This window comes from Xenopus laevis, chromosome 8L (assembly GCF_017654675.1).
Source record: "Xenopus laevis strain J_2021 chromosome 8L, Xenopus_laevis_v10.1, whole genome shotgun sequence".
Lineage (NCBI taxonomy): Eukaryota > Metazoa > Chordata > Amphibia > Anura > Pipidae > Xenopus > Xenopus laevis.
This window is the reverse complement of record NC_054385.1, coordinates 78,886,148-78,898,541: the sequence shown is the minus strand read 5'-3', so window position 1 is coordinate 78,898,541 and position 12,394 is coordinate 78,886,148. Positions and strand designations below refer to the sequence as shown.

The following is a 12,394-nucleotide window of genomic DNA, read 5'->3' as shown; positions in this document are numbered from 1 at the left end:
TTCTGAACCTACCTAAACCACTTTCAATGATTTATCAGGTGCTTACACTACCAAACAACCAGAGACAACTCCCCGTCAAAACAAATGGATCACGGACATTCCAATTCATACTGAGGATGACAAGATTACTGTGCTTTGGTAAATTCTTCCTCCTATATTCTTGGCAAAAACAAACTCATACAAATCAAGTTCATTCATCGCTCCTACTTAAGGCCTAAGCATCTCAAACACATAGACCCAAGCAAAGCAGACACATGTCCCATATGCGGAGAGGGGCCTGGTACCTGGTGCATGTAATGTGGTCATGCCCAAGAATTTATGAATACTGGACACAGATATTCAGCTTAATTTCCAAGGTAATGGTACTAAACATAGATCCTGACATAGCAATGATATTACTAGGTTGCACCACTGGCATTGTCACATCTAAAGAACTTTTCTACAAGTGGTGTTTTCTTATACAAGAAAACTAATTATACTTAACCAGAGCAGGCCCGTTACACCTACTCTAGACAGATTTCAGGAAAGAATTAGTCAACAAAATGCTGCTATTCCTTAAAACTGCCTATATCTCCAGAGGATGCATGGACAAATTTATTTACATTTGGTGGGGACACACGCCGCACCTGTGCACTGACCCGGCATGTCTGACCTTGCTTGAAATCCACCTGCACTGACCCGGCCTGTCTGACCTTGCTTTGACTCTGCCCGCACCGACCCCGGCCTGTCTGACTACGCTTTGTCTATTCCTATATGTCTATAACGACCATGCACCTAAGTGAAAGGCGGGTGCTACAGGCAGAAAAAAAAAATTGGTTCAATTAGCCTCAAAGACCCATGGCTTATAAAGTGTATTATTGACTTGTAATTTTCAGTCAGTGAAGTTCCCAAACCCAATAATGTCTTTTCCATTAATGGTCTCTAACTGTTACCACCAGTGAGAGATGAATTTCAGCCTGAAAACACTGGTGGCATAAACATATTTTAGTATATTCAACACTATTTTATTTTTTCCAGCTATAAGCTACAAGCTGAGCGCCTTTTACCTTTGCAGAAGCTTGGTGAAAATAAATATAGGTTTAATATTTAATAATTTCATTTGGAAACTCCCTGGGAACAGCAATAAATGAAAGTATGTGAGTTAGACCGTATAAATTCATGTCTGTGATTCTGTTTATATTTACCCATTCTGTAAGTGGAGATGTGGCCAAAACATGTCTAACAGAAGAAAGGATGAAGCGATAATTCAATTATTTGTATCTTGTGTGAAATGAGAAACAGTATTATTAAACTTTATGTTGTAAACCAAAAAACTGACAATCACTCAGATATATAAATAGGCATTTATTTGTTTTTGCAATAAATCTTAAAAGGCCATTTCATGAATACAATATACGATACCAAATCCTTTAGGAACGCTAGATACAAGAGGTGATTTCAGTTGATTGTGACCCAGTTGCAGCACTGTGTCATTAACAAAGCTTTAAAAAGACAAAAACGAATTGGATTTGGAACACATTTTACAAACGTAGTGGGAACATCTTACACTTTTCAAAAGCTAGCAGCATAGTCTGATTACCGTATAAGACAAAATGGCATAGTTGTGTTAGTAACTTTTAGCCACACCGATTGTCACATTGTTATAACACGTACACCAGAAACATTAGTTCAACAACAGACTGATCCTCATGGCGGTACTTTATGTAACTTGACGGCTCACTTCCTCTCTAACCTGTGGTGGATTGGTAGTTTCATGAAAGGAAACTAAAATTTCCTAATTGCAGGCCACCCACAGCATGGAGTTATTCCTCAATAGGGTAGGGTCAGGACATTATTTAATAGTATTAAACCACAATTAATGATCTTTACTGCTTAAACTTAAAATGAATATGCCAAGATTTTAAAATGCTGTAATATCACATCCATCAAACAAAACTTGTCTTACATGAAGAGAAGCTTAGAAATGGTCTAAGAAGGCTGAGAAGCTTTGTAAGAAGCATTACAGCCTGCTTGCACAAAGGAATGGTTTAGTCAACTTACATATTTAGACAAAATAATGTCTAAATAATGGCTTTTTTTGTTCTTTTTTGTGTATTGAGTCATTCTTGTATGTTATTCAGGGACTCACTGGACATGGAGATACTTAACATAGGAGAAAGAAATTATGGGCAGCAGGAATAGGCCAAGTTGTGCAGGAGATTAAATAACAATACACTCCGGGGCTGAGAGAAAAGTCCAACAGTTACTAATGTACAAGTGGTTTCTACATGATAAAGCATCTGACAATAAGCATATAGGTTGATACATGGAGATCACATTTTGTGAAAGTGCGTGTTTTATTTTTAGACTGGAAAAAAAACATTTTCAACATTAAAATTTCCTTACTTCGTGTAGGGTTTGTAAACAAAATGTTGCTTGAAAAAGTTATGGGCTCATACACTAATGCAAGTGCAAAAATGAATACTAAATTGCACTAGTGTCATAGGTTGTAGAAACCCGCAGATTATAATCTTAGATAAGTGTATTGGATTTATACTCCCGAGCTAAGAATTATGCTGTTTTAGAAATCTATCAAAATCTATCAATTTATAAAAATGTTTATATTTTACAGAATTTCAATGGGAGTTTGTGTGTGTTATAAATGAGTTTGCATTTGAGAGTGTGGTTGTGCATGTGTGTTTCACAACTGATGGAACACTTTGTATTTAGTAATAATTTGACTTTAACCAGGAGACAGACATCCCAGCAGTGCAATAGATTCAGCCCTTAATTAACCCTTGCCATCACCGGAAGTAGTATTTCACTGAAATGTATAATATAATAATAAGATGGTGAATCAATGTCCCAATCGAAGAAAAATTGGTTCAGGATATGAAAATGAGGACATATTGTACAGCGTTGAGTTTTAAAGTCAGGATCATTTCTTTCTCACATGCCATCTGAGTGGAGAGTGGAATTGCGCTGAGAAACATGTTCTGTTAAAAACACAGGGACAGCTTTCTGCCTCCCCTAGTGAAGTTCTTACTGTGCCCTATGGCTGGAGTGACACTGTTTAATGCTGACGTGGTTTCCTGTTCTAACAAGAGGTGTCAGTGCCTCATGGCTGAACCATATAATACTCTAAATGTTAGCTGAATCAAAGTAGCTTGGGTACAATGAGAAATCTGCAATAGCAGCAATAATCACACAAAAACAAAAGACAGCTTTAAAATAATTGTATATTCCTATAAAAAGACAAAATAAACACGTTTCCTACATAAATTCTAAGTGCACTTTTCATATTCTGGTGAAATTGAAAGCTCTTGAAAAAATATAACAAAATACCATAAAATGTGTTTGTGTGATAATTCTTATTTTTCTGCCTTTCAGTCAATTACCTCAGATATATTGCAGTGTCAGCGTGTGCATGTAGCAGGTTAGCAATGCACATAACTCACCAGGTGAGTAGTGTTTGCTACTCATATCAAATATATTTAGGTACAAGGATATACCACACAGTGACATTCTGCTTATAAAGACCCCACCGATGATTCATGAGGCCCAAAATGGCTTTAAAGTCTCTCTCTTTTCTTATAGTAATCCAATATCTTAAATATAGTTATATATTGTATTTACAACTTTATACAGTGAATGGTTAAGGTATCCTATTCTTAATATGTATATATTCATCTCCCATAAATACCACCACATGCATTTGCTTTTACTGTGATTAAAATAGACTATATCAATGTAATAAGACTACATTGATGTAATGCTGTTTAAATATCCTACAGGGCTTATTTATGATTGCAAGTGCAAAGTTAAAAGTATGGATGTAAAATTGCAGCTGTTGAAATGCTAGGTACTTGTGTTGTTATATATTTTTTGGTACCTGTGATCACAGCACCATTGAAGCCTGCTTTAGTAAAATGCATGCAAGGTGCCACAGCTCACTTATAGGGGAATGTAAATAAAGTCGCAAAGCGCAAAACAATTCGCACCGATAAGACTAAAAATCCACATCTCGCAATGTAATATTGTTCCTTAAACTGTTTTTGCATCGCGAATTGTAATTGTGCATTGTAATTGCACATTGTGAATTGTAATTGCGCATTGCGAATTGTAATTGCGCACTCTTAAGAAGTGCTTGAAGGTGTCGTAATCTTTTGGAGCAAACATAGCGACTTTTTCAGTAAGAAGTTTTATTACATTGAATGCGCATTGGCGCAAACTATAAAATTCGCAAACGGTCTTCCACTGTCGGAAGTGGTCGCTAAACAGTTTCCGTGTTCACAAACTCTATATTAAATTTACGCAAAGCAAAATTTGTTCGCACAAAGGCATAACTTTTTGCATTGCGAATAGTTTTTCCCAGGGCCGGAACTAGGGGTAGGCAGAGTAGGCACGTGCCTAGGGCGCAAAGCTGGGAGGGCGCCAGGCACGTACCTCCTCTGTCGCCTACCCCAATTCCGGTTCCCTTGTCTGGCCGACTACGTAGTGTTTGCGCTTTGTACGATTCTGCGCATGCGTGCGCCAATTCGCGCATGCGCGCACGTGTACGCTAAATAGGCACTGCGACTGCCGGGCCTGCCCAGCATGGCCCGGCTCTGGTTTTTCCATTAGTGACATATATTACATTCCCCCTTTTGTGTCTCGTATTGCACCTAATTATTTGCACCTAATGACTTACATGTAAATGCTGCTTCTGGTGCCCTGCGTGTCACTGCACTGGAAATGATGCACTGAAAACTGCCTCAAGCTTGTGCTTAATTTACCAAACAGATTCAGGTTTTGAACCTACATTGCTACATTATGTGCAGTTGCAGCATGCACTGTTTTGTTGGTAAGATGGATTAAATGAAAATTCTGGGATAAATGCTGCATTGTGGGTAAACAAAATGGTGATCTGCACAAATCTTTTGCACATTGAATTAGGTTGGTAAATAAGTCCTTTTCATATCTCTGTATCCATGCATACTTATGCTGTGTTTTGTCTGCTTCAATATTCCTCTAAAATATATTTATGCAGTCTGGACGTATATGTAAGCAAAGCCTACTGATCTTGGAACTCAACTCAGTACAACCTAGACTGCCAAGTGCATTGGCAGCTGTCATTTAGGTGACAACATTGGTAGTGTACTATAGAGTACACTGATGGGTAGAGAGGGGTTGCTTGAGAGGAAAAGGCAAGGGATGCTTAAAAAGTAGTGTTGGAGGTGACAAAAATAGTTTAGTAAAATCCAAAACTAGAGGGAGGAAATACAGACAGAATTATTGACACTGTCTCTATTGTAGAGTCCATTGTATTGTTAATCAAGACTAACAAATACAGAGATGCACCACTCCCATACATACAACTTTGATAATGAGGTGATAATATAATCAGAGGGCTATAATTCAGAAAACATCAGGCAGATAATGGAGTCATACATCTGGGAGATATTCAGGAACCATGGATCAGGAGGTATATCAGAGATGTATTCCTTATAAGGGATAAAATTGTGAGGCAGCCTCAGATGATTGGATTTCTACCTGAGCCATTTTGAATTGCGTACACTGCAGCCACTTGCGCAGGACTGCAGAATTATGGGTAATCTGTGCTGACCCCTGTAACATCCTTAGGTTCTGTTGGTTCACATTGTTCTGAATTGCTTGGAGACGCAACTGTAGCCCTGCAGATAAATGCTGCACAAAAAGGCAAATTCAAGGTTAGATTCTTTAAATATGACTTTTGCAAGAACCAGTCTTTGAGAATCACAATTACAAGTCATAAATAAAAGATACTCACAGAGGGCATCTGGACTCTTTAGAGCGGGGTGTCCAAACTTTTTGCAACGAGGGCCAGATTTGGTGAGTTGAAAATGTGTGGGGCCGACCATTCAGCCTGACATTCTTTGAACCATTAACATCATTTAACTCATTTAAACAAGGAATCGCATAGCCGTAGCAGTAATATTTGGGCACATTAATGAAATGATCTGCCACTTGGTCTATACTGCTGCCTGCGTGCTGAAGGTGTTAGAAATAGACACGTATTGGCACATAGTTACTTCTTTAGATTACTGTCCTGGCACATAAGTACGTCTATTGAGATCTTCAGCCCTAAAGAAGTGGCGCGTCACTATCTAAAAGTACGTGTCTATTGCTAACACCTTCAGCACTCAGGCAGCAGTATAGACCAAGTGGCAGATCATTTCACTAATATGCCTTAATATTACTGCTACGACTACGCGATTCCCGATTGCACTGTGCTGGTGGGCCGCATTATTATTAATTTCATGATGGAGGCTGAGGGCCGGTGTAAATTTGAAAACAGGCCGCATTTGGCCCCCGGGCCTGACTTTGGACATGCCTGGGCATAAAGAAAATACTATTCCCACCAGGGACACAGTTCATCAATAAACACTGCTCTTGTATGTCCTATATGTGTTGATTTGTGGATAAAATAATCTAATATTCATCATTTCAAAAGGTCATCTACACATGAGTCCCACGAGGAACAGTATGGTTGTTAAAATAATTAGTGGGCTGCTACTAACCCTGATTAGAAGATGCAGTTCAAATCATCTCTTCTTTATCACAACACTCTATTTCTGTGGATTTTGTTACAGAAAATTATATATAGTACTGTATATTTGTGCATAATTCATATGAACTTACCTTAATATTTGATTGGATCATGGGGAGCCACATTGGTATAAGCTGTATAAAACACATTAAGCGATTATTTTACTGTGGAATGAAGCAATGCAATGGTTGCTACACAAATTCAGGAAATCTTCATTTTATATTACACTGCTCTCGCATACCTATTCTAGTCTCTATTTAGATCTATTGAACTCAGTGTAGAACCATAATGTCTGTGCAGCTACATTTATGCAGATGTTAGCACAAAATGTTTAGGATCTTCTATGACCCTGCCTCACATGCAATAAAGGAAGATTCCGAACATGTTGGGGTTTTTTATTAAACTTGGATTTTTTTCTGGTTGTGGTTTTTGGAGCAAAAACATAAAGTTGTCGTGATTTATTATACCCTGATGCTGCAAAAAGCCTGAATCCAAAAATCCAGCATCTTAAACCTGCCAGGTCGTATATAAGTCAATAGGATATGTCCCTATCCCAATTTAAAGATGTTGCGGATCTGTGCTGGGTTTAACCCAATAATCCAAAAATGGTGGGGTTTTCAGGAAATAACCCAAAAAAATTAAGCGATTCAGGAGTAAAGTCTGAAAGAATCGTACGTTTTTCGAGTTATTTCAATGATAAATAAGGTAAAATCATGGATGGAAATATGGTCGAGCTTCCTTTATTAAAACAAATGAGCTAAAATCAGATTTTAGTAAATTTTGTGTTGTGTTGACATCTACATAAAGGTAGATGTGTGCATATCTGTGTGTTATTTATACAGAAATATATACGCTCACAAATATATACACATATACTAGAATATCTTCTTATTCCATGCAGAGGCACAACACAAAAATTGAAACATATTGTTAGATTTCCGGATGCCCTTTAGATTACAGATGCAGAATGTGAATGCAATTATAGCTTCTTAACATTATCAAGATCTGCAATTACACTTCTAAACCTATAAAGTTGGACTAATCATTATTGGCAGCATCTGGTGACTCACTTTGCATTCTCTTCTTGAGAGGCTCCCTGAGTTCCCATGTCATGTCAACACATACAGAAAGCTTTTTGAATAATTAGACTGACTACATTGTTCCAACGAACCCACAGACATAAGATCACTGAGCCTCCATTCTTTTAATATAAATGAGCTGCCTCAATTCCAATAACCTTTTGTGTCGAGATTAGCCTTAGATGTATATAGCCTTAGAAGTATAAAGCACTTGCACTCTGACAACCCTGCTTATAGACATAAACTTTGGTAGCTACTCGCTAGCCCCAGGCTCTTCTTTCTTGTTTTTAGCACTGACTCTCTGGTGACTGATTAAGGAGGTTGAGCAGGGCAGAAGATCTCTGGTATGTTGGTATATTCACAAATAATGGGTGTCAGGAGACCTTAATCTCAATGTACACCTCACATATAAAAAGGATATATTTAGCTTACTTGTCTGTGAATTTTGACTTTTTCTGCAGAACAATGCTTTTAATAGTAAGAGAATGAGTTACTATACAGCCTGCACTGCGGGGGAAAGTGGAAATATCATGAGTAGGCTCATTATTATCATAAAATATGGTAGAATGCTACTGTGACATAGGGGCAGTTTCTTGGGCTGCACATAAGCATTGACTAAGAAATTGCCCCTCTACTTCTATCCCCTTGCTGGTGTGTCAGTACCCAGAGACACTGTCTTGGCCTACTCTACAACGCAATCTGTTCTGCATGTCTGCACCCAGGCCAAAACAGTGTCAGGATGCTGATATGCTAGAGAGCAGATCAGAGCAGAGGGGCAGTTTCCCACATGTGGTAGTAGCCAAAGAGTGATTAAAATCACAACCAGCACAATTATCATCAGAATTTAATAATCAGCCCTGTGGCTTCAGCTTATATTACAGGCCAACCTCATTTTCTGTTGATGATTTGCGACAACCCCTAAGCTTAGCTTCCCAACAGCTGCTCATAGCACACTGAGTATGTGCGTGTCACAGACATTCCTAACAAAATCCAAGATGGGGAATACCTGTAGAAACTTTGAAGGCATGGATCATTACTACTACAAAGATGCTAACACTTTAGGGTGGTTCAATAAGTTCAATATTTAAAGTATGGCATTTCTAGCCATATACATTTTTAGGATTGAGTTCTCCTTTAAAACCTAATTAAATTAAATATTATTCTAAGCAAGTTTACAATATATTCAAAATTATTAATCCATAATTATTGCCACTTTATCCATCGGATATTCAGGGTACCCTTATAACTTTTGCAGAGATAATTACCTTAACAAATACAGTCGAATTGCATTCCTGCAGAGCCTCCATTAAACTTATAAGGTGAAGGCAAACCATCTCGACCATCTGTAAGAGATAATATTTCTAGTAACTAATGTATTGTATGAATAAATGTATACTATATTTCAGTTCACTGCCAACCATGTATTACACCATCATTCAATTTGCCTAGACTCAACCCACAACAGAGAACTGTTAGAATAGAAACTGCAGAATAGAAATGCAAGAAGAATAACGGAGACAAGTAGACAAGTAGACAAGTAAAGTGAAGAGGTGAAATAGAAGAAAACAAGAGACAATGATAGGCAGAAAGGAGGATGTGTAAATTGGGGTACAGACCTCAGCACAAGTCCGACAAATTTACAGTGGCCATTTGAAGGCATCCTCCTAATTAGATTTTCGCACCTGTGCCTTTCACTGTATCAGGTCTGAGGTTTCAGAACATCTTTATTCTATCATATCCGTAAATTTTCATTAATTCTGCTCCCTCGCTGTAGTCTGTATCAGTTGTGATCAGATTTCCTCCATTTTCTTCCTCTGTGCTGTCTTTCTCTCTCCTCACCCTACCACTCTCCCAAACGTTAGCCTCAATACTAAAACCATATTATTGATGTTAGGATACATAGTTACAGAGTCAAGTTGGGTTAAAAGGTCCATCAAGTTCAACCACTCCAAATGACCTCAGTGCACAAATATACACATACTTAGGCTGACCACAACAATCTTGTTCTCTGCAGCCAAGTTCTATCCCACTTAGGAGGTTAGTCCATATCTTAGTTTCTAACAGACTTGGCACAGGGGTGTCTCTCATCTCCTTGCCTCAGAGAGATACCTCACACACCCTTCCTGCTTTCTTTTGAGCCAGCTCCCCTTCCCCAGAGGAAGACTCATCACTTACAACACCTGAGCTAGTTAGATTTATTGGCAGCCTCTGTAATCCTCCCCACCTAACAATATCTATACATCTATACTAATTGTAGATTTTAGTATCACAACAGCCTTGAATATTAGGATTGTTAAAGAAATCATCCAAGCCCCAGAATCTGCCATCACAACATCACCCGCCAGGGCATTCCACAATCTCATTGTGAAGAACCAACTGTGTTGTTTCAAATGAAAGTTTTGTTCCTCTAGTCTAAAGAGCTGGCCTCTGGTGCAGTTATCTCCTGCTATCTGTGTATAATGCTCTCTACTGAACTTGTACAGAGTAACACTATCCCCTAGCAAGCTCCTTTTTTTCCATCAAAAACAATCCCAAATATGACAGTCTACCCTCTAACCAGTTGAGTTGCACATCTCTGTACTCCAGCTTCTTAAGGGCTGGAACCCAAAACTGCACTGCATACTCAAGGGTGGATGATACAGGACAGCTGAGCATGAACGAGGGATGACCCCTGAGGTATCACCCCTGCACACTGGCAACTTATCCAGGTTACAGGGAGGGAGTAGAATGCAGGGAATGCATCTAAGTGATAGATGGAGATGGAAAGCTGTGTAGAAAGGTTTTAGGGGACATTTTGGGGAGGGAGCATGAGGTTGTGTCAGCACAATGAAAATCGAAAACAGCTATTGAAAAAAATAACAAAACAGATGTCTTACATTGAGAAGAAGGGTCTGGGACTAAGAGCATTAGAAAGTGGAAAGGTAACAACTTGCTAAACATGGAATGGGATGAGCATACATGTCATGCTGAATAAGTTATTAAAAGGAAAACAATACCCCAGAACAGTGTAGGTCTCTATAAAAATATATAGCAAAATATATATAAAACAGCTCAAACAAACCAAGAGCACACATACAAGTTAGGTCACACTAGCCAATTAATGGCTGCATTATTTCTGGTCAGGAGATCTCTCAGGGGGCTCACAGACCATCATAAAATGGTGGCTCAAGGTAAAAAGACCGATATTTACTGATATCTATATTGCAGTTTGATAAGAATCTTTAATAGACCACTTAAAAATTATATAAACTATATCTGTTGGTTAAGTATTCATTCTGCAGGTATAATTTTTCTTTAAATTATTAGGATTTTAGAAGGTAGTCTAGAAAGCATAAGCCCATGGGTACCAAAAGGGTGGGGGGGGGTAAAAAATGGAAGAAAAAGTTTGGCATCAAAAATGGACACTGAAATCTAGTTACGTTACTGCCAATACAGTAAATGGTTTGATTACAACAAAATGTAAAACATTGGGAAAATTGTGAGAAGCTGCTTCCAACTGAAAAAATGATCAGTTTTGTAGACATCAGAATACTCTATTTCTAGTCAGTCATTACTATGAGTAAATCTAGCACACACATCCAGTCCAAGACTGATTCGCAGATCGCAAAGAGCATACCACAGTGTTATGTGCCATGAGCTGAAGGATGCTGGGTGTCACTCGGCTCCAGAATTCCAAAGCAGTAAGGATTGCTGTAAAGCAGAACTCATTTTGGTTTTGAACCGATGGGGCAATCGCTGCCTGCTCACAATATACTGTCCAGAGCTGAGCAAAGATGAAGGCATGGAAAAGCGAGCACATGTGGAGAACCGATGTCTGCAAACATAAATTTCTGTCAGTTAGCTAAAAAAAACTCTCTCCTTTCTCAAACTGGGAATAATAGATGCAGCAGCAATGAAGCAGGGATAAATCCACCTTTAGGTGTTTATTAGTTTTTTACTTTTTATTTTTTTAAGTCAGATTTGGAATAATTAGTTTAGAAATAACTCTTTCATATGAGTTTTAATTTTTTTTAAATGTACTGTTTTTGTATCCATCTAAATTGTAACTCTCAATCAGGGCCATGCAGCTGCTCCTGAACTAAAAGCTCCCCATCACTCACTTGGGTGGCTAAAGATGATGAGATACAACACAAGCAGAAAGGAAGTGCTCGTAAAATAAATCCTAAAAATAGATTTGTTGAGACAGCTAAAAATACCCATAAATGTCTGCATGAATTGTATCTCACAGCAATATGTTAATAACCCAGGTTATTCCACATAACAGGCAATGGATCTCATTGCAAATCTAGTAATATATTGCATTGCAAATAAGTAATATATTCACAAAATGTGTTTTCTTGTTACTATCCTCTCAATGTTTTATTTGATCTTATTCTTTTGGTGTCTTGTATCTGCCAACAAAACACTTCTAATTTTAGGTGCACAGAAATAATATTTATATACATGTGGAGTGTATGATAAGTGTTACAGTTCAGTAGCAGGCCAAGGTTACCAGAATGTATATCCATGTCCAAATGTTATACAAGCATATAATACAATACATATAAAATTAAGTATAAATTCAAGTACATATAGTTCCGGACACATATATGCAGTTTTATACATGTATGACCACACAGCATTATTAAAATTATTGAAAATTAATGTAGCAATCTGCAAATATATGCTGGAAATCTTTCAGAAGGTCAAGGACCCCATCCATTCTGCTGTCAGTATGTGAATATAAGATGAAAGAAAGGGTTCTTGAAAGCAGTATGACAAGCTTATT

The 12,394-nt window shown here is 38.0% G+C and overlaps 1 protein-coding gene across 4 annotated transcripts in view; it reads right to left on the bottom strand.

Moving 5' to 3' along the window:
- Window positions 1-4,173: 4,173 nt before the first annotated feature.
- The window catches only part of unc79.L (unc-79 homolog, NALCN channel complex subunit L homeolog), a 94,234-nt gene continuing 86,013 nt past the window's right edge, over window positions 4,174-12,394 (bottom strand). For all 4 annotated transcript variants that reach the window (XM_018230447.2, XM_041573020.1, XM_041573019.1 and 1 more), the window contains exons 49-52: window positions 11,243-11,440; window positions 8,892-8,969; window positions 6,640-6,681; window positions 4,174-5,664 (exon numbers count right to left, since the gene is read on the bottom strand). In XM_018230447.2, the coding sequence (XP_018085936.2) occupies window positions 5,464-5,664; window positions 6,640-6,681; window positions 8,892-8,969; window positions 11,243-11,440 (519 nt within the window). In that variant the 3' untranslated portion in view covers window positions 4,174-5,463. The remainder of the gene's footprint in view (window positions 5,665-6,639; window positions 6,682-8,891; window positions 8,970-11,242; window positions 11,441-12,394) is intronic.